The sequence below is a fragment of the Myiozetetes cayanensis genome, unplaced genomic scaffold (genome assembly GCF_022539395.1).
Source record: "Myiozetetes cayanensis isolate MyiCay16 unplaced genomic scaffold, myiCay2020 scf27, whole genome shotgun sequence".
NCBI lineage: Eukaryota > Metazoa > Chordata > Aves > Passeriformes > Tyrannidae > Myiozetetes > Myiozetetes cayanensis.
The window spans coordinates 1,881,168-1,904,169 of record NW_026087488.1 but is presented as its reverse complement, the minus strand read 5'-3'; the positions used below and the strand labels follow the sequence as shown (position 1 = coordinate 1,904,169).

General features: G+C 53.2%; 1 protein-coding gene across 1 annotated transcript; it reads left to right on the top strand.

Annotated features, from left to right (window-relative positions):
- The first annotated feature begins 581 nt into the window (after positions 1 to 581).
- Positions 582 to 22,564, top strand: DHRS11 (dehydrogenase/reductase 11). The gene is made up of 7 exons (XM_050321940.1): positions 582 to 747; positions 11,109 to 11,318; positions 16,771 to 16,865; positions 17,262 to 17,391; positions 17,981 to 18,073; positions 18,720 to 18,785; positions 19,873 to 22,564. Exons 1-7 carry the CDS (start codon positions 616 to 618, stop codon positions 19,912 to 19,914), a joined length of 768 nt encoding a protein of 255 aa, XP_050177897.1. The 5' UTR covers positions 582 to 615; the 3' UTR covers positions 19,915 to 22,564.
- The last annotated feature ends 438 nt before the right edge of the window (positions 22,565 to 23,002 follow it).

Genomic DNA, 23,002 nt, shown 5'->3' with positions numbered 1-23,002 from the left:
CTCAGTGCCCCGTTTGGAACAAAGAGAATCACCAGCTCCCCACCCTTTCTTCTTCCATAAATATCTGCACTTCAGACTTTTCACTGCTCTTTTTTTTTTTTTTTTTTAGTTTCAATTAATCTTTTTCTTCAGAAATCTCTGGGAATTATTTGAGCATGCCTGAGCCTTGTGAGGGAGTTGACAGCACCTTCCCAGAGCTGCTTTGCCCTCTGATCTCTCCCTCCGCAATCTTGCACTCACCTGGGGGTTGTTTGCAGGGTCTCTGCTCCGTTATCCATCCCTGCACCCTGCGCAGGGCTGATTCGAAACAACAGCCCAGTTTTTTTTTTTTCTTTCGGGATGCTGGGCGCGTCAGAACGCGATGCCCTCTGAGCTTCCCTTTCACCGTAACTCTCCACCTCCCGGGCGAGGCCGAGCCCAACCCAACCCTTCCAGCCGGGCAGGACCCACCCCCGCGCTCCCCTTTCCCCCGCGGCTGGGCTGAGCCCCCGCAAACTCATCGCACGCACGGGGGGTGGGAGGGGCGTGTCCCCGCCGTGGGCGTGTCCGTGGGCGTGTCCCGCGGGGCGGGCGGTGCATTGTGCGCGGCGGCGGCGGCGGGGCCGGGCCGGGGCCATGGAGCGCTGGACCGGCCGCGTCGCGCTGGTCACCGGCGCCTCCGTGGGCATCGGCGCGGCCGTGGCGAGGGCGCTGGTGCAGCACGGCATGAAGGTGGTGGGATGCGCCCGCAGCGTCGACAAGATAGAGGTACCGGCACCGGGGAAGGGTTGGGGGGAGGGAACCGGGGCGGGGGCGCCTCCCCCACGAGGCCGCACCGGCGATGGGGCCGCTCTCTGGGTCACCCGGGTGGGGACACGGCCCGGGGGATGCCGAGCACACCCCCTCCCTTCTCCGGCTCCCCACTCCCTCCATCCCCCGCACCCTCCATCCCCGGCCGCTCTCCCGGAGCCCCCGGGGCTGTGCCCGGCCCCGACAGGAGGGTGGGAGTTGCCCGAGCGAGGAGCGCGTTCAGTTTTGTGGTGTGGTGGGTTTTTTTGTGGTTTTTTTTTCTTTGGTTTTTTTTTTTTTTTTTTTTGAGATACTTCTTATCGTGGTTAAAAATAGCACCTACCCTGCCGGCCACGGGAACGGGAACGGGCTGCGCGGGGTTTGGGGCTTCCAGCCCTTCGGCTGTTTGGGAGACAGGATATTTCTGTGGTTTAATGGTAAAATAGAGTTTCAGCCCTTTGGGTCCTTAAAGCGTGGCTCGCCCCGATGAGGAGCATCACTAAAGCCACGTCAAAAACCTCACGGCGTTGGCTTGAAAATAAAGATGCTTAAAAGAAGCGTTTTCTCTCGATCCTTCCTGTATTGGGTGCGTTTGTCGGCTCTGCCTTGCCGTGGCATGAGATAAGGCTTGTTTGCTGTTTAAGAAGTTTCCTCTGAGGTAGGAAATAACTTGTAGTCAGCTTAAATATTGCCGTGCTGGTTGTTTGGTGCCCACGGATGCAAAGGAGATCTGTACAGCATCCAGGGGTTGCGTCTCCTTAGCCAAGGTGATAAGGATTCACTGACTGTGCCAAGAATAAATTTTCCAAAATTCACGGGAACCGAGGCTTGGCATTGGTGGTGTTGCTGAGTGGGGCTGAGTAAAGGAATGCTTGGAAGAAGCCGGACTTTCCCCCTTTTTCCACTGCGAATCCCAAAGATGCCACTTGCAGGGAGAACACACCAACATGACTTATTGAACTGTCCTTTGGGGCTTGCTTCTAATTTTGGACTTCCCAGCGTTTTGCTACTGTGGTTTGCAGGGAAAGCTGAGCCCTCCCGAGGCTTTCCCACGTGCAGCTGAGGGTGTTTAATGTGCTCTTGGAGCCCCACGGAGCCTGGCAAAGGATGCTGCAAAGGATGTTGTTGTTTCCCGTTCCCCTCCAAAAAGACAACAAAGTTGTTCCCAATGTTGCTGTTTCCAGTAGTGCCTTTTCCTTGGGTTTTGTTTTGGAATCTTTTCGCTTGGTAAAGAAATCAGTGAAACCTGATGTTTTCCTTCGGTGCTGCAGAGGAGTTTCCTTCCTTTGGGAACCTTTTCTGGCCAAAACACAGCGTGGATTTAGGAACGAGAATTCCTGTAGAGGCTTTGCCTTTCTGTTTGACTCTGCACCGGGGGCAGCCACGTTTGGGTCAGTGATTTCTGGGGTTGCAGGGGGTGCTCAAGTGCTGAGCGGTGCTGGGGCTGCTCACACCTCCCAGCCCTCTTGTCAACACGTGTTCCCAGGGCAGCTGATGTTTGTCCCTGTTCCCTCCCTCTTGCCTGGGACTGAGGTGTGTCTGCAGCGTGCTGTCATTTGTTTTGGTGGGTGTCTGGACTGTGTCTCGCTCCGTTGCTATTCTGGGTTTATTTATTGTGAAGCATGTTTCCTTAACGAGCAAGAAAATCCCAGAAGCGCTGCCTGCTCGGCAAAGGGAAGGTGGTGGAGTGTGAGGTGACCCCGGGTCACTCCGGGAACAGGTCCATCACCTCGGCCTGGCTGCCAGGGACGCTGTGTCAGCACAGATGGGGCTTTGTACCAGCTCCATGCTTCAAATGAGAGCTGAGCTTTCCTCCAGGTGCTTCACCTTGAGGGCTTTCCTTTAAAAAAAAAAAAAAGGGAAGAAACTCATCCCATTTTCCCCCCTGCCATGGGCAGGGACACCTTCCACTATCCCAGGTTGCTCCAACCTGGCCTTGGACACTTCCAGGGATGGGGCAGCCACAGCTTCTCTGGGCAACAAAGTGGCTGCAGGACAGATCTTGTTGCTGCATTAAAATTGAATAATTTGCTAAATACCATCGTGGACGATGCTGAACATGATGGTGTTCAGAGGGCAAAACCAGAAAAATATATTGAGGCAGGCTTGAAATGGAAAGGGGGCAAAGAGTAGGGTTTAAACCCGGGAATACAATCCTGACTTTGTAGCACAGAAGCATCTGTTTTCATCAGTGTTCTGCACGAGTCACCAGTTTTAAGGTGAAGTGGCTGGAACCCCCCTGTGTTGTGGTTTTACAACCCACAGTAAACTGGTGACTGAAAGAGCAGGTTGTCTCGTGGGGATTTAACTCAGGCAATGAACACTATGTCAAGATTTCTTAATCTCTTGGAAAATCAGATAAGGGCTCGAGGCAAGATAACAAAGGAATCGCAGAGTTGCGGGTTTGGCGTCAAACCTGCGTGGAGACTCCAGTGCTCTTTATTTGACTTCTGAAATAAAAAATGTTAATGCTTAAAAAACCTGCAGAAGTATCCCTTTTTGCCCTTGCAGTGGCTCGATTTGCCACGTTGTCCCTCCCTTTGTCCCAGGCAGGCTCCTGTCCCCCACTCATGCAGCTTTTTTCGAGTGGAGGCTCTTCGTGTGGGTCACCCAGCGGTAACTTTAACAGTCAGACATCGAGGAATGAAACGTAATTAAAATGGCTTTATTTTACTTTGACGTGCCAGGAGGTGATTCAGGTTGAAGGCTTGTTTCCAGTGGGAAGCCTGGAGGTACCAACAGCTGTCAAGGACTTTCTGGTGTGTGCTCGCTGAGCGTTTTGTGCTCCTCAGACACCGCCACGCGTTCCGAGTCAGGAGCCTTCACGAGGCAGCCAAGCGTTTTTAGCAGCCTGTAAGGCCAGGTTGGGGGCAAACTGCTCCCTGGTAGCTGATCACCTGCACAGGGACCCCCTGGCTGGTCCCTTGGGGCCTCCAGTGCGCTGAGATTTACAGCCACTCCACCCTGCAGGCAACAGGCAGAGGGTCATTCCAATGGCTTCACTTCGAGGCTCTTCAACCTCCTTCCTCCTGGTGTTTTCCAGAAGTTTGTGTTCAGTGTCTGACTCCTTTCAGCAGCACAAAAAAGGGAGAGTTTCCACATGCATGGGACAAAATGTTCACACCCCCCCTCCCCAGCTGGCAGCCCCCTTCTCTGCTCTTTTATTCCACGTGATGTGTACATTTTATTTTGCAGGGTTTTTCCCAGGGGATGGGGGAAGACTTGGGAGGGTTTGTGGTAAAAGCAGGGTCTGGCTCAGAGGTGTGGTAAAGGCACCGAGGTATGCCATGGGTTTTCTCTTGGAGTGCAGGGAGACAGGGAACTGTTTCCAGAGGGTTTGCAGTTGATGGTGGGATTACACTTTTTTTGTGATTAAAATGAATGTATTTTTATATTTATATTTGTAGAGCATGGCAGAAGTGCTGGCAGGAGCTCTCCCTCCAGCTCCAGTGTCAGAGCCCTGGATCCACAGCACGGCCAGGGCTGTCACTGATAGGAGATGCTCCAGGTGGGACAGTCCCACCCACTTCAGGTCAGGCAGCACCTGATGCTGCCACACTAGAAATCTTCCAGCAGCCTGTTCATTCCTTGGATACCTCGCTCCAGCACGGCCAGGGACATCATGGACGTCGTGCTCTGAAAGGAACACATTTTATCCTCTCTTTGTGCAGAGCAGAGCCGGGCAGGAAGCAATAAATGTGGTTTAAAATACAAGGTGTAGCCAATCCATTCCAATGCATTTGTGACAGGTATTGATCAAAGGTAACATTTATAACCAGGGGCGGCTTCGTCAAGGTTGGGTCTCGCTGGGGAAACAGCCTCTGATAAGCTGAGCTGTTGATTGCAGGTTGGAGCACTCCAATCTCTGGAGGGGTCAGTGCTCTGTGCTGGAAATGGGAGGAGGAAGAAGGAGCAGAGTCTTCCTTGTGGGATCTGAGCATCCTGAGCAGCCCTTTGGGGGCTCTCTGGCCACCTCCACCCAGCACTGCCCAGGCTAAAGGTGCAAAGGAGGCTCCCCACCCCTTCCACGGGCCGAGCAGTTAATTAACAACTGCTTGTTTCATGGTAGGTGAATGTGGAGTTAATTACTTGCGTGGTTTAGAGGTCACCTGGTGACATTTTGGCCTCCCCCTGTGGGTGTCTGTCGATGGGGTGGCACTGTGGATGTCCCTGCAGTGCTGGGTGTCCCTGGGGGGGTCTGTCCCTCTACCCCACAGCCAGGGGTAGGTTTCAGGGGGTGTTCCCAAAAACACAGGTTTCACCTCTCTTCAGGCAGGATAATCCCAAGGCATGGTCCCTATGTAATGAATGACCTTCAGAATCTCCTTGGCCTCTGGAAGGGCTTGTTTTGTGTTTGACAAGGCCTTGCCTCAGGGGTGGGGGGTACTCAAGGCCTCTCAGGTGCTTTTATTGCCACTTGTCCCTGACCAGATCCTTTTCTGATAAACAGGAGAGATCCAATAATTGCTGTCCTGAGTGGTGGGAACAACTGCTCTGCTGTCCCTGTGGTTTTCCTCAGGCACGTGGGGGAAGGGCTGGCTTTAAACCAGGTTAGAACATCCCCTTTTTCCCCCAGAATTTGCTTTAAGAAGGTCTTGTTGCAGCAGCCCCCCCTTCTCTGCTCCTCTGTTCCTTTGGGCTTTGCAGCAGAGCAGCAATACCAGGGCATGTCGTGCTCACAGCCCGAAAAATAAATAACTGAGGCTTTCCTGGGATTTTGGAGATGGGCTGGGGTGTGTGTTCTGCTGTGGAATGGGGAAGATCCAGGAGCTGTCCCGTGCCTCAGTTTCCCCACGTAAAACCTGGCAGCTGCCCTGGGAAGGTGGGAGGGTTGTGCTGGAGCAGTTTTGGACATGGAAGAGCTGTGTTTAGGCTTTATGGAGAGCATCCTGGAGCAGGGAGGTCTGAAAGGAGCCGGCACAGTGTTGGGGACAAAATATGATGGTTGTTTTCCCGGGACTTGTTGATAGTTTTAAGCTCTGCAGAAAGCAGTGGCTGTGCTGGAGTTGTAACCCTCATCCTGGGAAGTGTTAAGGGTGATCTCCTGGCTGGCAACACCATCACTGGCCATGGTCAGCACCAGGTGGGTTTGTGCCCACGCTGGGTCTGTAGAACGGGGGCAGAGGACCCTTGGCCTTGCTGCTCCAGCCAGACCTTGCTCCCCGCTGGGCTCCCGCAGCTCAGCAGCAGCTCTGCCCAGCTTAGCTGGGGATTAGCCCCGGCGTGGCCGTGAGCGGTGTCGGGGCAGATGTTTAATCACAGCCCCTGCAGCTGTGAGGCCGTGGAATTGCCCATCCCGGCCGCTCTGCTCCCACCGCAGGGCCGGGCCGTGCGGGAAACCCCCGTGGCGCCCGTCCGTGGGTCCTAAATCCGGGCTGGATCAAAAGTCAGGACCTGTCGTCTGGATTTTGGTGCTGGGGCGCTCCTGGGGGCTGGTGGGGAGAGGCTCACGCCCCTCCTGGCGTGAGTTAATCTGCCTGTTCCGAGAGGATTCGCTGGGATTACATGCGCGGGCCGGGAGCGACGGGACACGGTGATGCTCCCGCGGGGATGGGGCTGGGAGAGCGGGAAAACAGCCGGCTCTGCCAGCTCTGGAGCAGGGCCAGGGCCACGCCGAGGGGTGTTGAGAGGAGAAGAGGCCGATCCTGCGCTCTGACGTTGGGGACCTGCTGTTCTGGTACTTCTGGTGCGGCTCCGGGGGTGACAGCGGTGGTCACACCGAGGCGGGGGCTCGGTCCCGCTCCGTGGGTCTTCCTGGGACCCCGAGCTCGGAGCTCAGCCGTGGGTTGTCATCTGCTGCTGCTTTGTCAGGATGCTGGGGCTGGGCAGGGATGAGTCCCCCAGTGAGCTTATGTCAACTGGGAATGAGTCCTGGGTACCCTCAGGGATGCTCCCAAGTCTTCCTCACCCTGTATGGTGGCAGCCTCGATTCTGTTTGCTGTTCAGGGTGGGTTTTGTGCTGATTTCCTGATATTCTCAGTTATATACGTTATTCAGGGTGGATATGGGCTGGTCACACCTTGGACCTTCACACCTTAGATCTTCAGGGTATCCCTGCTTTCCACGGACCTCCGATCACACCTCGGACGCAGGGCCGGGCATCTCAGACCTTCCCTGCTGCCAGAGCAGCTGGAGTTGGATTGAGTTCCCATAAATCATTCTTCTCCCCGACTCCCCGAGCGCAGTGCAGGTGGGGACGGCAGGCACGAGGCACGTGCCGTGATCTGAGGGTGCCAGGGCACAGCTCTGCCCTCCGAGCTCTGTGTCTGGAGGTTGCCCTGGCAATCCGTCGGTGGAGCGGGCGCCGCTCCAGGCGGTGACGCTCGGGTTGTTGGCCAAGGGCTGGAGGAGCTCCAGGGCTGGAGGAGCCCCAGGACAGCAGCTCCAGCCTCAGGCACAGCGCTGGGGCTGCCTGAGGACACAAGGGAAGCGTCCACACAAGGGAACCCTCCTGTGGGGCTGGGTTTAGGACAGTGGTACCTCAGAGGGAGGCAGAGATATTGCTCTAATGAGCTGTCATCGGGCGGCAGCGTCTCCTCCTCCCCCACGCCAGCCTGTAGCAACGGGATCTGAGCAAGCAGGGAAAAAAATAAAAGGTGCCTTCAGCCTTGACGTAGGGAGAGGTTGTGTGAGTGCCTTAAAGGCAGCAGGGACCTCCAGGCAGCGCCAGCGGGGCGGTTGGGCTCGTGGGTGACACTGGAAATTGGGAATTAAGTGAGCTAGGGAAAACACAATCTTGAGTGTTGAACTACTGAGAAGGTGCGGGGAGCAGAGAGGGCTTGGAAAGAGCAGCTGAGTGTGGAGCGGTGTGGGGGGACAGTTGGCAGCTCTGGGAAGAGGTGACTGCTCGACTGGACCCTGTTTAACAGGAGTGTGGCTCCAGTGCCTGGGAAGAAGTGTGAGGTAATATTTTTTTGGATCATATGTGGGCCAAAAGCCCCAGGTACCCCCAGCTCCAGGAGGGGGCTCAGTGTGGTTGTCTCCATTTTACAGTGGGGACACAGCTCTGGATCTTGCCCACAGAGCACTGTGGAAATAAACCCCAGCCTAGTGCTTTATTCACTGTACGTCTCTTCCTCTATTATGCTGTTGTACTGTTATTAAATCTTAATTAAAAGAAGCTTCAGACTTGCCAATCAGTGAAATGAAAGGGTTTGTAAGCCCCCAGTTTTCTTCCACAGCTGTGATGCTGTTCATTAGGATTTTTCTCCTTCATTTCCTATGGATAGCACAAGTAATTGGGGTGACTTCGGTGCTTTTCCAGTTGGTTTCTTGGTGCAGTTCTGTGTTTGAGCACAAGCTCAATCAGTAGGATGCAAGTACCTGTGATGAACGGCAGGTTAGATTAAAAATTACCTAATGGTTTCTCGTGGCTTTGATCTCTCTGAACTGAACGTGTCTGAAGTTAATGGGATGGTTTGCCAAATAAAGCCCTACGTGACTCTTGTCTTTTTCCCCTCCCCTTAAGAGTCCCTTTACGTTTTTATATCAATTAGTTTTATGAACCTGTTTTATCAAGACTGAGTGTAGATGCAAGGCACTGTGCCCATTTCAAGTGTCATGTGCACAGAGAGCATTAACCCCTTCTGGGGAGAACTGATGGAGCCTCAAGGTGTCAAAACCACCCCCTGAATGCGAGGCATCCCTTCAGACTGGGCAGCACATGCAGGGCTGAGGGGTTGCATCCACGGCAGTGGATGGCTCCAGATCAAATGTTTTAACATCTGTTTCTTCTTTATGTGGCATTGTCCTGGTTTGTACCAGCAGCAGTAGCTCCTGGCTGCCCATTTCCGAGCATCCAGTGATAATGGTGAGGGACAGAGATGCTGGAGGTGTTCAAGGCCAGGTTGGACAGGGCTTGGAGCGACCTGGTCTAGTGGGAGATGTCCCTGCCCATGGCAGGGGGGTGGAACTGGATGGTCTTTAAGGTCCCTTCCCACCCAGCATTCTGTGATTCTGTGCTCAGGTTTTATTTCAGACTTTCATCTCCAGCTGCTGGAGGCTCACTGGCCTTCTCTGCACTGGTGTTGCATTACATGGTGACTCTCCAATTGTTTATGAAATGTGGAAAACCAGCTTTTTTTTCTTTCCTCCCTGTGCGTGGTGTGCTCAAAGTGAAACGAGAATTAATTGAGTGACTTAATGGATGCTCTGGAAAAAAAAAACAAACCTGCAAGCTCCACAACTCAGAGAGTGGCTTTTCATAAGTCTCTTGAAAACTTGCCTGCAGTTGATGTTTCTTTGAAGAGCCCGTGATGACTCTTTATCTCTGGATGGTTGAAGCACGTTCAGCTCCCCTGGATGTCAGTGGTGTTCAGCACTTGGTTTTCAAAGAGAATTTGTTAACACAGGTGTAGCCTGAGAGATGAAAGGAGCCCCGTGTTGAGTCTCGTTTGAGGCAGCGAGAGACACCAGGCAGGAGAAGGAGGATCTCGAGAGATCCTCGATTTCCCTGGTCAGCTGTGGCAGAGGAGCCTTTCTCTGAGGGGGAAAGACCTTTCTCCTGGTGTGTCTGGAGACTGACTGGGAGAACAGGATGGGCATCTCCAGCACCACAGAGCTGTCCAGAGCGCACAGAGCGGCTCAGGTTGGAGGGGGCCACACTGGGTCGTCTGGTACAACCTCCCTGCCCAGGCAGGGGCATTCTAGAGCACATTCCATCTGCCCCTTCGTCTGTGCTGCAGTCTGAGGGTGGTGGGATGGAGAGACCCCCCCTTAATTAGCATTACAATGATTCTTCCCATAACCTTGGTACCAGGGAAGTGGCTGAGGGACCCTTTGCCCATTTTTCCCTCTTTAATCTTTGCAGGAACAAGACCCCATCCCTGGAGTGGTTTAGCACCTTGCAGCAGCCCTTCATACTGCTTTTTATTCTCTAAGTGCTGCTTATGCAGATTTTTTCCCCCAACTGTTTTTTTTTTTCAAGCGTGTACTCTCGATCTTAGAAAGGAATATATTTTTTCTACCATTCTCAGCACAAAATCAACACAGAGAGGTAGGATTCAGTCCCTGGGGCACCTTTGTTCGGGCAGAGATGTTGTCTAGCTCAGCCTGAGCGGAGCTCTCCGGGGATGCCGATGCTGCTGGGATGGATCGATCTCCCGCTGAACTCGGCGTGGCCGTCCCCTTCTCACTCAGTGCTGTGAGAGCAATAATAATCATTCTTGTGCTACTGCAGTGCCTCCCTGGATCTGATGATCAGAGAGGAGAGCGGAGTCTGGACCAGAGCTGTACAGCTGGGCTGCTTTTTGGCTCGTGGTCCTTGCAAGGTGTGGGTTGCTGGGAAAGGCAAAGCAGAAGAGCTTAAACTCACTGCTCAGGGCCTTGGCTCAGCTATTGGGAAACACTGAAAATCATTTACCCAACAGAGTAATTCAAATGAACACACTTGGGGCACAGAGAGGGGTTTGCAGCTCCTGCAGTCTCTGTCCCTGCCCTCTGAGCCCAGAGCTGTTCTTCATGTGCAATCCCTGTCTGGCATCCTCTGCTTCCAGCCAGGAGATTCCTGTGCTGGGCCTCGCTCCTCCTTTCATGAAAGGCAGTGAATCGCAGTCCTTGGAATGCAGGGAGGAGCTGGGAGGAGCGGGAAAGCCGCCTGTGGCAGGAGCAGAGCTTTATTGCACCCGCTGAAATGTCACGGCGGTGACAGCGCCGTGGGCGACGGCGTTCGGGTGATTTGGTGGACGTTTGTGGCCAGAGTCCATCCCTCCGCAGGAGCCAGACATCATGTGGCTCTTGCCTGGCGCGGGGAGCTGTCACTGTCGCTGATGTGACACATCAGGGATGAGATGCTGCTTCTCATTAGCATCAGGGGGTAAAGGGCATCCTCCGGAGGAGGGTGTGGGGTGGTGGCTGCAGCAGCAGCAGCTCCTGCCTCTCCCGTGCTTTATATCACCCAGTCTGATAAAAGATCGGGATGTTTGGAGGAATTGTTGGAAATGGCTGATGAGGAATGGCCAGGCATGGGATTGCCACGTCCCTTGTCGGTGCAGCAGCCTGGCAGAGCTGTGGCCTGGTGCCACGGCAGGGTTTGGTTGTGTTTTACCAGCACTGTTCACCTTGAGCTGCGCTGCCTGGGGCGATGGACGAGCACTGAGGGTGTCCTCGGGTTCAGTAAGGTGGAGGCTGAAGCGCCCAGCCTCTCGTGGATATCGATATTTCCTTTGTGTTAATTAGCACCACAGTGGTTCTCCCCCGGTGCCTGCTTTTCATCCCGGCTCATGCAAAGTCAGCCCAGGTTTGTCAGCCCTGAGGTGTGTTTTTTAGGGAAGGGCTGGATAAGCTGCTCCACGAGGAGAGGAGGCTGATGGCTGTCTTACTCCTTCCTTTCTCTTCCCTAGAAACTGGCAGCAGAGTGCCAGAGCGCTGGCTACCCAGGGACCCTCATCCCGTACAAGTGTGACCTGTCCAACGAAGAGGAGATCCTGTCCATGTTCTCGGCCATCAAGACCCTCCACCAGGGGGTCGATGTTTGCATCAACAACGCGGGGCTGGCCCGCCCCGAGCCCCTGCTCTCGGGGAAGACGGAGGGCTGGCGGACCATGATAGACGTGAGTAGTGCCACTGAGGGAGGGGGGGCTGGGCCAGAGTTCTGTTTCTTCTGGTGCCGTTGTCCCATCTACTCGTTCTGCGTGTGCAGAGCTGAGCATCTGCTTCCCAGCCTGCTCCCACGTGGCCTGGGTCCGCTGCTTGGGAAGTGGAAAGATGTCCTGCCCTGCTGAGCCTTCACCCTGGAGTGTGGAAACACTCAGTACCTTCAGTACCTCTTCCCTTCAGCTCACTGGCTTTCTAAAGAGTGATGAGCCTCACTCTTCTTTTCTTCAGTAAACCAGGAAATCGAATGCCAAGCGCTGGCTTTTGTAGCTAATCCCGTTGGTTGTAGCAGTGGGTTGTAAAATGGGCAGATTCTTTTTGGCTTAAAAAGCTGCAATGCTTTTTTGTCTTTATGGCTTAATTTTCTGCCCATAATCTGGTTAGAGCTGGGTGCGAGTTTCATGTGCCAAAGTGGGAGTTGTGAAAATGGTCCATCCCATTTACAAGCATCACCTCTTCCCTGGGTCTCCCTGTCCTGAGGTGCTGCTGTGCATCTTTTTGGGACTTCACCATTTTTTGTCATTATGGGGTGGCCCTTCTCTGCACGTACCAGTGGCAGCCACAGCTGTGGGACCCTTGGGGCAGTTTGTGTGTCCTTGCAATGGCCCTTCCTGCAGCTCTGGCCCGTGAGCTGCTGAACCAGGAGGTGATTTCCTCTCCTGTGCCACCTACTCATGTGCATGAAAGCGTTATCCTCGTAGGTGCAGGAGTGGAACTCAGGGCTCTGAGTAATCCTTTGTGGCACCTCCAGCAGCTCTGAGAGCTTGTCCTAGTGAAGGGAAGGACATGACTGTTGGAAGAGCTGCTCAGAGCTGTAGGCTCAGGGTCACTCTGTGTGACTGGCTGGGATCTGTCGGCTCCCGTGGCACCCGAGGGCTGCTCATCCAATCTCAGGAGCTGTGCAGAGCAGGACACAGAGGCACACTGAGGCCTCAGGCTCCTGCTGCCAGGGCAAGAGCTGCCATATCCTGGCTAATTAAGTTCTTGTTAGGATTTTGGCCGGACTGCCGGCCGCTGTGACTGCAGCCAAAGCAAGCTCAGCTCAGCTTTGTCTGCCCAGCCAGGCTTTTGTGGGCTGCCCAGCCCGGGTCACTGCACAGCCGCATCTCCCGGGCCCCGGTTGCCATGGAGTCTTTAAAGAAAATTAAGTGAAGTGTAGCTGAGGCTGAGCTGGAGTTTAGGAGGGCACTGTCTGGGGCTGTCTCGCGGCGAGCCTGGCCCTGGGGGTCGCCTGTGCCTTATAAACGCCTTGTGCTTGTTGCTGAGACCATGTGTGGTGTCTCTGTGGGTGCTGCATGTCCCCCCCCGTGCTCCTTTGTCTTTGTTCTTCTCACCTTTTGTTCTCTGTCAGGTGGGCAGGCTGGGGGGACACGTGGCTTTTCCCAGCTGAAGGCCCTTCCCCTCCCTGTGCTCCCTTCCCTGGACTGCTCAGGTGGGAGCGCTGCCTTTATCTCACCTTCCACCTCTCTCTTAGGGAGAAAGGTTTTGGAATGGGGATGTGTCCTCTGTGAGACACTTCAGTGTTGGTGTTTACGGTGGCTCAAAGTTTGGGAGCCTGGGGGATCCCCCTCCTTGTGGGTGCCGCTTGGGGGTGATGGATGGGGTGGGAGGAGATCACCCACATCAGCCTGGGCAGCCTGACAGGCCTGGGCTTTGCTTTTGATCCTGCTGGTAGCTGGGAGGAATAGCTCAGGCTCATTCCTTTTGTTGTGTGCCCCTGTTCTGTGGCTGCAACTTCCCTGCTGGGAAATCTCTCTCTCCTGGCTGGGCAGGCACTGGGGTGGCAGCGCTTTGGGGAGGGGGGTGCAGTGACAGTGGGTTTGGGGAGGGATGTGCAGTGACAGTGGGTTTGGGGAGGGATCTGCAGTGGGTTTGGGGAGGGATCTGCAGTGACAGTGGGTTTGGGGAGGGGTCTGCAGTGGGTTTGGGGAGGGATCTGCAGTGGGTTTGGGGAGGGGTCTGCAGTGACAACTCTCCCTGCTGTGCCATGCCAGCCCCAGGGAAACCCTCTGCAGGCCCATTCCTCTCAGAGGGTCAGGATGGGGGAAGGCTGCCAGCACCTTTCACGGGCCACTGGGCTTTGCAGAGCTGTGTGGGAGCAGGGAGGCTTCTTGCAAAGGTTCCTTGGAGAAAGGTGTTAGAGAGCAGCACGGTTTGAGGTGCCTTTGGAGAGTTCCAGTGTACTTCTGGGCTGCAAGATGGGAAAAGCTCCTAAGCAGCCGTCAATCTATCGATTCAGGAGGCATTAGGGCCTTAAATTAAAGGCATTTTTTCTTTTTGGTAAATTGATTTTTGTTTCCATGCATTTTTTATGAGCTTTGAGGCTCTCTGTCCTTCCAGGCTCCCTTCTCAGTGTCCATATTCTTGCTATACATCTATAGTAAAACCCATATTATCATTTACTCATTCCTTTTCTTTTGTAATGTTCTAGTCCCTTGTTGTCTGGTGTTTATTCCCAGGGGGGGAGCTGCTTCTCCCTGGGCTGCAGGAGTCTGCTGTGAGGAGTTGTGGATGTGTTGCTTTACAGCAGCACAGAGCCCAGCGCTGCCAGCCAGGAAATTCGGTGTGGGAGCAGGAGGGAACGTGCTACCTCAGGCAGGTTCTGAGCCCATCAGCTCTTGGTTCACAGCTCCCCCCATTTTCTCACTTGTCTGTGAGGCTGTGTTTGACACGAGGCCGGAGCAAAGTCCTCCAGCCATCCCTGATCTGCACAGGGGGAGCTGGGGCTGGGTGCTGTGCACACAGGGGTTTGAACAGCTCCTTCACGTTTTACCTACTGACCTTTACAGCCAGGAACTCAGGCTGAACTTTCCACTTGCACTGGTCAGGGCACAAAGCACTGCAGCACATCCTCTCGCTCCTCCAGACACCAAGTGGGTTTGATTCTTCTTGGCATTATCCACTGGCCAGACAGGCTCTGCTCTTCTTGCTTTTATAAACCATCTGTGCAGAGATGTGTTTTCTGTAACCTGCCTTTCCATACATGCTTGGGAGCTGGGGTACTCGTTGTGATGCCTTGGAAAAGGCTGACTCTGGGAAGTGAAACACTCAGCACTTCTAGGAACGGGATCTTTTGTGTTCTTCCAACCTGGCCGTTGGAACTCAGGAATCACTGGTAAATGTGGCGTCACTGTCTCTGTCAGGTGAGCACACGGGCTGTCCCAGACCTGCTGCCTGGTGCAGGGTGCAGGTGTGTTGGCTGTCCCTGCTAAGGGACCTCTGGACTTTTCCTTCTTAAAACAGGAACGAGGTGGGAAGATGTCCTGTGTGGGGATTGGGAACAACAGCCTCGAGGTGGTACAGCCCAGAGACTTGCTCGTTTTCCGGGAGTGCTTTTAGGTCCCTGAGTTCCTGTTCCATGTTTTGAAATGGGATTTCACCCCAGAATCCAGTGGGAAAAGGCAGGGAGGCAATCCCAGCTCAGCTGCTTTCCAGCCAGTTGTTTTGTTGTTCCCTGGTGTTTTGTCATACGGGCTCTGGACTTTCCCTGTGGCTGTTGATCAGCATCTTGCTTTGCCAGTCTCTGTCAAAGTGTTGCAACTCTGCCCACGCAGGGAATCGCTGCTCAGTGAGTCGGGGCTGGAGCCGGGCTCAGGCTCAGGCTTTGGGCTGATGTTACCCTCTAGTGGCCTGTGGAGATGGAATCAGAGAGCGACTGCACCAAAAATGTGGTGCCTGGTGGGTTCCTGGGGCAGGGAGGGGAGGGGGATGTTGCTTGTCACGAAGGGTTTTTACACCAGCAGTTGCCCAGATCCGTGTCCAAAAGGATTGGCTCCTCACTGGTTCCTGTGTCAGGCTGGGGTGAGTGACTCCCCCTTTCCCTTCCCACCTTCCCATGAAATCCCAAAGCCCTGCCTGCTCTGGGCTTTGCTCCAGTGCTGAGGGGCCCCTTCTGCTGCCACATCTGCCCATTTTGCTCCTTGCACAGCCCAGGTGGATTCCCCACCCCCAGGTTAGGGCTGTGTCCCTGCAGTTCCAGGGGGCTGAGGCAATAACTCCGTGCTCGACCAGAGTGCACTTGGATGAGGATGACGACTCTCCTGGTGTTGCCTGGCTACTCCCAGGGGCAGATAAACAGGCTGTTTATGTGTGGCCAAGACAAAACCCACAAGCACAGGCTCCTGTAATGAATGGGAAACAAGGACCGAGACAAAAGCAGTGACCAGAAGATCCTTCTGCTGACCCCGCTCCTCTTTGTGTGCTGCTCAGTAATTGCATCTCTCAGCCCCATCCCTTTCTGCCTCTCACTTTCTGCTCCCCCTGCCTCTCTTGCCTGTCCTTTTGTGCTAGCAAGCCTAGTTACTTGTTCATAAGTTTCCCAGTGTTGATCTCCAGCCCCTTCCCATCTCTGTCCCTGTCTGTCCACATGGCCTTGTTCCTGCTATAAACCATTTAAAGTTGCACCTGCCTTCTGATCCGTCAGAACTTGAGTCCTTCCTGGGTCTTTCATTCACAGCAGTGTGTTTAAACCCGTCAGGCCTGCTCCTTTAGTTGGCACAGTGACAGGCAGTTAGGTAGGACCTGCCAGGGTGTCCTGCCCTGGGATGGTCACATCCTTTCTGGAGGCCTTCAGCAAACACTTTCAGCCACTCTTCCAAATCTAAACTGCTGTGAGCTTGAGCAGTCAGCGCTGCTGCCGAGATTCCTGCTCATCAGTCTTGCACGTACCTCTGGGCCCTTTGTATTCCAGCTGGGAGAATTCCCTTATCTGTCTTCCTGGAGGCTTTGACTCTGTGTTTTATGGTCAGGGAATGCTCAAGGCAGCTGTGGTGGCACGTTGTGGAGGTGATAGGACTGAGTTTAGCTGTGCTTGTCCAAAGAGCAAGAGCCTGGAAAGCTCTGGATCCTGTGCTAAAGGACCAGATAAACTGCCATGTCCTCTCTTGCTGCCCTTATCCAGTTAGTGCTGAGGCAGATGTCAGCAGTGTGACAGGCTGGTGGCTGTCACATCCACAGGGTGACTTGCCCACTGTGGCTCTCCCCGTGGCACGGTGTGATCTCTGGCTCTGTCTGTGCCCAGGGAGCTCTTTGCTGGCGGTGCCTCCGAGCACCCGGCGCTCTGGCAGCCACGATCTGGGGATTTCCTCATTAACTAACTGACCTAATTACCTGCTGTCAGTGCCCTGCCAGCTGCCCAGACTGCTCAGTGCTGGGCAGAACAACCAGCTTTGTCTGCAGGGCAGTGCTGCCTGTGGGGAGAGGGGCTGTCTGACAAAGTGGGGTATCTGTGCCCCCTGTCCCCTGTGACCCAGCTCACGGGGTGTCTGTATGTGCATTTCCTCCTGTTGGGAATTGCCATGGGAGAGGGACTGGAACCTGCACCACTGGCCTCGGGCATGCAAGGGCCAAGTCAAGGGGTGCCAGGCAGGGCTGCTGGGCTTAATTTCTTCTTGTTTTCTCCCCCCTCAGGTCAATGTGATGGCTGTGAGCATCTGCACCCGAGAGGCCTACCAGTCCATGAAGGAGAGAAACATCGATGATGGGCATATAATTAACATTAACAGGTAAATAAGGGGGGATGTGGGATCAGCCATGGGGGCTTCCTCCTCTTCCCTGCATCGTAGAGAGGATTTAAGCACTGGAGCTTCAACCTTGGAGTGGGCTGATGGTGCCCAAGGAGGGGTTTTCCAAGGATTCTGATGGTTGATTTTTCAAACCGCTGTTTTAATCTTTGCTGGTCTAAAGCAAGAAAGACCAAAGCAGGGAGAAAAGGGTGATGTCAACCACTTGTGATGGCGTGGAGAGGAGCCCGTGGGGGTGTGTGTTCCCCATGGGAAGGGAATTCCTCACGTAGCCACCACGTCACCCTCTCTGTGTGTTCATGAGGGTGGTTTGAGTACCCTGCTGGGACACTGCTTTCCTCCCAGCTCTCAGCACTTCCCTTTCTGCTCTCTCCTCAGCATGAATGGCCACAGTGTTGTGCCCCAGTCCGTGGTGCATTTTTACAGTGCCACCAAGTACGCGGTGACAGCCCTGACGGAGGGGCTGAGGCAGGAGCTGCGGGAGGCCAAGACTCACATACGAGCCACAGTGAGTACTGGGGGCAGGCTCCGTGGGTTTTCCCTTTGGAAAAGAGGCAAGGGAATGCAAAACCAGTGCTCAGCACGCTGGGAATGTTCAAGAAGCCCTGTGGCCAACTGTCCCGTGCCACCTTCTCCCTCCCAGGCAGAGTCTGGGGCTCAGTAGGCACAGCTGTCCAGGGAGAAACCCTTCAGGTGCATAAAGTGGGCATTGAAGAAGCTTTTTGGGTGCACAAAATATGGGCAGTTGCCTGTCAGGGAGTGATGTTGGGGGTCACATCAACAGAGGGAGGCAGTCAGGCTGGGCTGCTTGCTCTCATTCAGAGCTTTTCCATGTTTGTCTTTGCTTCTCTGTCCCTCTGGGGTGTGAAGAGGGAAGTCCCCACCAGCACTTCCCCAGAGCCACAACAATCTGTTAAGGCAAAGTCCGCTCACTTCAACTATTCCCCTGAAAAATGAGTAGGAAAGGAGAACAACAGCAAAAGGGATGGGGTTTTTGGCTTTTTCAGTGCTAAGAAGTTTTCTCTCCCTTTTTTTTAAAATTTTTTTACTGAAGGGGAACTACAAATCCTATTAGGATGTGCTCTGCTTTTTTCCAGTGTATCTCTCCAGGACTGGTGGAAACGGGATTTGCTTTTAAACTCCATGATAATGACCCCGAGAGAGCTGCTGCAACCTATGAGAGCATTCGGGTAGGACTTGGAGAAGTGGACACAGAGGGAAGTGGCTCTGATTTTAGTTGAACAGTCTCTCTCCTGGCTAATGGCTCCACAGAGTGCCCAGTTCTTTCCAGGATGCCCTCAGCACTCCCAAAGTCTCAGCCCTCAAACCTCAGAGTTTGCACTGGTATTTACACACCGTGTAGGTTTTCATTTGGGTTCAGTTTCCAACTTCCTATGTTTTTCCTTTTATTTTGATGCTTCTGTAAATAAGTACCAGTCAGCTTTGACATTTTGCAGGCTGTGATTTCTCTATTGCAGAGAAGATGTAAGAAGTAAACGTTCCTGCACAGGGAGAAATGTGAGAGCGTGTTGTCTTGCAGGTGGCACAGGATTCCTCGTGCTTCCCTGGGAATTTTTGATAAGGGTGGCAATGCCTGACCTGGCAGAATTACCGTGCCGGTAGTAAAATTATCCATGGCAATTGAAGAATTATCAGCACCAGATGCATCCTTTGTCAAATTCTGAATGGATTATTTTTTTTCCTGCTTGCTTGCATCTTTCTGACATGCCCCAGTGACACTGTCAAAACTCATTATTGATGGTCAGGAGAGGGGTGATCTTGTGGTTAACTTTCTGCAGTGCCCTTTGACTGAGAATCCCTTTCCTGTCTTTGCAGTGTCTCAAAGCTGAAGATATGGCCAATGCTGTCATATATGTCCTCAGTGCTCCCCCCCATGTACAGGTAGGCTGGGGCTGAGGGTGGAGGGGGTGAGGGCTGCCCTGACATTTGCTGATCAGCCACTGTATCAGCCCTGAGCTTAGTGAGCCTGGGCTGGGGATTAGTGGGGATCACGTTTGTTTACACTTCCTTTATGGCAGCTCTGGGATTGCACTGCTCAGGGTCTGGGATTGCACTGCTCAGGGTTTGGGATTGCACTGCCCAGGGTTTGGGATTGCACTGCTCAGGGTTTGGGATTGCACTGCTCAGGGTCTGGGATTGCACAGCCCCAAGGCTGCCAGAGCTCCAGGAGGGTTTGGACAACGCTCTGAGGGACAGGGTGGGATTGTTGGGGTGTCTGTGCAGGGCCAGGAGCTGGACTGGGTGATGCCTGCAGGTCCCTCCCAGCTCAGGACATTCTATCATTCTGTGACTGCAGAGGAGGACTGTGCAAGGCAGAAGGAATGTGAGGGATATGGGCACACTCTGCCCTTTTGGGTGGTGCCATCTGAGGTTTGCTGAGAGTCTTGAACTGTGCCAGTCGCCAAATGACGTGTTGGGCCTGATCCTGCCGAGTGCTGAGCACGTCCCTGAGGGTGTGTGAGATGCTTGTGCTGCCTCAGGGATTCCCTCCCCTGGAACAAGAAATAGGTGACCAGCTTTGAGCTGGAGCCAGGGGGAGGCAGGAGCAGTGTCAGTGTTTACCACGTGCAACATGAAAGCTCCTGTTGTGAAAGCAGACTTTGATCATGGGAGGCTCAACAGCCCCTTGGGGTGAACTCTGCTCCCTGGGGCGAGACGTGGCCGTCTTGACACTGGATCCGTGGGGATGCCTGGCCTTCTTGGCCTAAAAAGATAAAAAGTCCTGCCTGTGGCTGAAAGATAAAAGGTCCTGCCTGTGGCTGCTGGAGCAGAGCTGCTGCTTGGCCCTCTGGGAGCAGGATGTGAACCGTGACACTCCGCAGCCAGTGCCCCCTTGCACCTTTTCTGTGCATATCTGAGCTTTTCTCCCTCCTGCTAAAGGCACAGCAGGCACGTTCACCTTTGCCTCCTTCTCCACAGTGCAGCCTTTCCAGGGGGCTGCAGTGAAACCCTGTGTTGTCTCTTGCAGATCGGGGATATACAGATGAGGCCCACGGAGCAGATCTCGTAGCAGGCGCAGAGGCCCTCGAGCAGCGCAGTTGCATCCACTCCACTTCGGACCCCCTGGCAATCCAGGGTGTCAAAGGCTGGCTGGCAACCTTTTAATCAAGTACCAAGGATCATGTTTGAAGAATTATTTTTCTCTCCCTCTCTCTGAGCTGGTGCTGGTGCTGAGCCAGTTTGAAAAACAAAAAAGACGACGACTGGTAGTGGGTCTCTTTTCTCCCCCACTCCTTTGTGAAACTGCTTAAGGGTAAAATGTATCTGATAATAATGCAGGGAAGTGGTTTGTGGAAGATTGTTGTCTCCAGGCTGGTTTATTCTTCCTTTTGCTTTCTTTTCAAGGTTTGTTTGATCTTAGTTGCTGATGCTGTGTCTGGACCTAGGTGAAGTGGCACAAGGTGTTTTGCCAGCTTCAGTGTGCTTAGGGTTTGAGATTTTCAGTGGATGTCATACATGAATCCATCTAATATTTGGGTTTGTTTTCATCAGGTTGATTACTGATGGTGATGATGCATGTGGTGTTTTCTGTTTCTTTTGTATTCCACTGCCCTAAACCCAGCATACAGCTCTCCCCCACCCCTCCTTTCTCCTTCACATGGATCATGCCTGCCAAGTTTGAGGAAGTATAAATGTGTGTGCTTGATATTTCTCTTTTTTTCTAGATGATAGGTAAATAGTTGGAGGAAAAGTACCTGTACATGTGTGCAGGTTAGAATGATAATCTCAGTGGCATAGTTACAGTAAGAGTGAGTTGTTTGGTATTTTTAATAAAAACTAAACGTGTGCTGTCTTGTGATCACCTCTACCCGTGGTATCATCTCCCAGCACTCTCGATGTTCTGTATGTGATATTTGCATGCATTGACACTTTTCTGGAAACGTGGATCAGTCTTAGAAAGATGTCTGGTGCTGTTGAAATGCTGGTGCTGAGGAGCTGGAAATGCTGGGAGTTTGTTCATGAGGAGAGATGCAAACTCGGAGAGAGAGGGAGAGCGAAATGAACCGTCTGAAGGTGTCTGAAGTGAAAAGAGACTTGTAGGGGTGTCTGCCTGCAAAGCAGCAGGTGGAAGGGCTGGGCCAGACCTCGTGCTAGTGCTACACTGGTGCAGCCCCAGTGTTTTGCTCTGGGTTTGCTCTGTTGAGGGAGAAGAGGATGGGCCTCAAAGCAGATCCATGCAGAGCTGGAGACCACTGGGGTTGTCTGGGACTCCTTGCAGTGTGGTCTCTGTGTGTCCAGCCTTCTCTGGAGCTGTTGGACACGTTGCCTTAAGATTTCAGGTCCTGCTCCTGCTGGACTCTGTGCAGTGTTTCTGAGGGCACATGTTGGTTCAGGTGGAGCTGGGATGGTCAGCTGGTCGGAGCAGAGGACTGAGAGCCTGAGAAATTTGGGTTGGATGGTTTGGCTTACACCAGTAGAGCTCTGGGAGTTCATCTGTGTTACCCCACCGTCAGGGAGGCCAGAATTGGGCCACTACAACATGAGTTCAGCTCCCTGTACAGCCTTGGGCAAGTCACTTTTACCTCTCTGCCTCAGTTTCCCCATCTGTAAAATGGGGATAATAATACTTACCTACCTCACAGGGGTGTTGTGAGGACTCACAAGCTTTTGTAAAGCACTTTGACCACGAGAAGCGCTGTGTAAGTGCTGAGTGTTGTATGAAGTATTATTATTAATGAAATCTCGTGATACCTAAAATTCCTTGTGCCAAAGGTGAGCAGCTGTGGAAGGATACAAGGAGAAAACTGGCAAAATGTTCCTTCATAATGGCAAAACAAAGGCAATTTGCCCCACTTATTTTTTTTTCCTGTTTATCAACACATGCCCATGGTGTGTTCTGTCCATTCCTCATCTGTCACCACTTTCTACTGGCAAGTGCACAGAGCCTCCTCTCTGGATGTGGCTTTTTAATTTACTGTGGGTGAAATTCTTGCATGACTTTAGTGCACTGCCCTCCTCCAGCTTGTTGAGGCTGTGGCTTAGTGTGGGTTCTCTGCACAGAGCAAATCCAGCAGGTGCTCTGTGCAGTGTGTGTACCATCTTTTTAGGAGAAAGAAGTTAAACTGGGAGCTGGAGGCCAAAAAAAAAATAAATTTGAGAAATTGGGAACTTTCTGAGAAGGAAAAAAAAAACCAGCAGGGATGTGGTGAAACACTGAATTGGTGGCAGCAACTGTGTGCAAAGTTCAGCAGATGTTGAAATGCGTGGCTGAGGAGGGACCTAACTTATCTCTCTGTGAAAGAAGGATTTGGAGAGAATTGCTCAAGAAGGGCCAGTTTGGGTAGTTCCTCCCTGCAAACACAACCTGGCTGCCCTGCAGCCCTGCAAGCTGTTTTGTTGTGTTGTTTTTTGTTTTTTTCCCCTTAAGAACATTTGTAACATTTGCAAGTCTTGAAATGATGTGCAGTATATTTTTCCATTTCCAGTGTGTGTGTTTCCAGGGGGTAATCCCTGCTGCCCGTCAACCTCCCCCATGAAGCGCAGCCCGCGGAGGGTTCGGTGCGGGTTGTTCGGCCTCGTGGAACCTCCCTGGGATGAGGTGGGACACCCCTCCTGAGGCATTTGAAACCCCCCCAAACGGGAGGATCAGCCGTGTAATTTATCAGTAGGTTTCTAACTGTGAGCTGTAAAATAAAGAATAAAAAGAGAGGCACACCGTGGCTTGTGGTGTGTTTTGTCATTTTTGTGCCTTTTTGCCGTTCCCAGCTAAACCTCTGCTTAGTGACAAATTCAAACAGAAACGTTGTGGTTGTTTATGGGAATAAACATAATTACTTCCTAGAGCAGAACAGGGTCCAGGTGTCTCACGGATAACCCGTGGAGGTTGGACTCACCTGTCCCTGTTCAAACGGAGCCACAACTCCTGGACTCCCCAGGTGGGCTGGGTTTGGCTGAACTGTGCAAGGGATGAGCCTGGCATCAGAAATGGGGGGAACCACGGTCTGGATTAGGGGCAGAATTGTCACTGTTAACTGAAGATGTTTTGTTCCCCTGTCCCCTTTCAGGTTGTCCAAGCACAGAGGTCTTTGGGAACGGGGTGGCGGAGAAACCCCCCCCCGCCGTTCGCACGCTCATTTCACCGTTCGTATTAAAACCAC

Bases quoted from the DNA above. Each gene is read 5' to 3' on its own strand.
- DHRS11 (XM_050321940.1), top strand. From the start codon at position 616: ATGGAGCGCTGGACCGGCCGCGTCGCGCTGGTCACCGGCGCCTCCGTG. The intron at 16,866-17,261 runs GTAAATAAGGGG...CTCTCTCCTCAG, and splicing joins CATATAATTAACATTAACAG to CATGAATGGCCACAGTGTTG. The intron at 18,074-18,719 runs GTAGGACTTGGA...CTGTCTTTGCAG, and splicing joins CAACCTATGAGAGCATTCGG to TGTCTCAAAGCTGAAGATAT.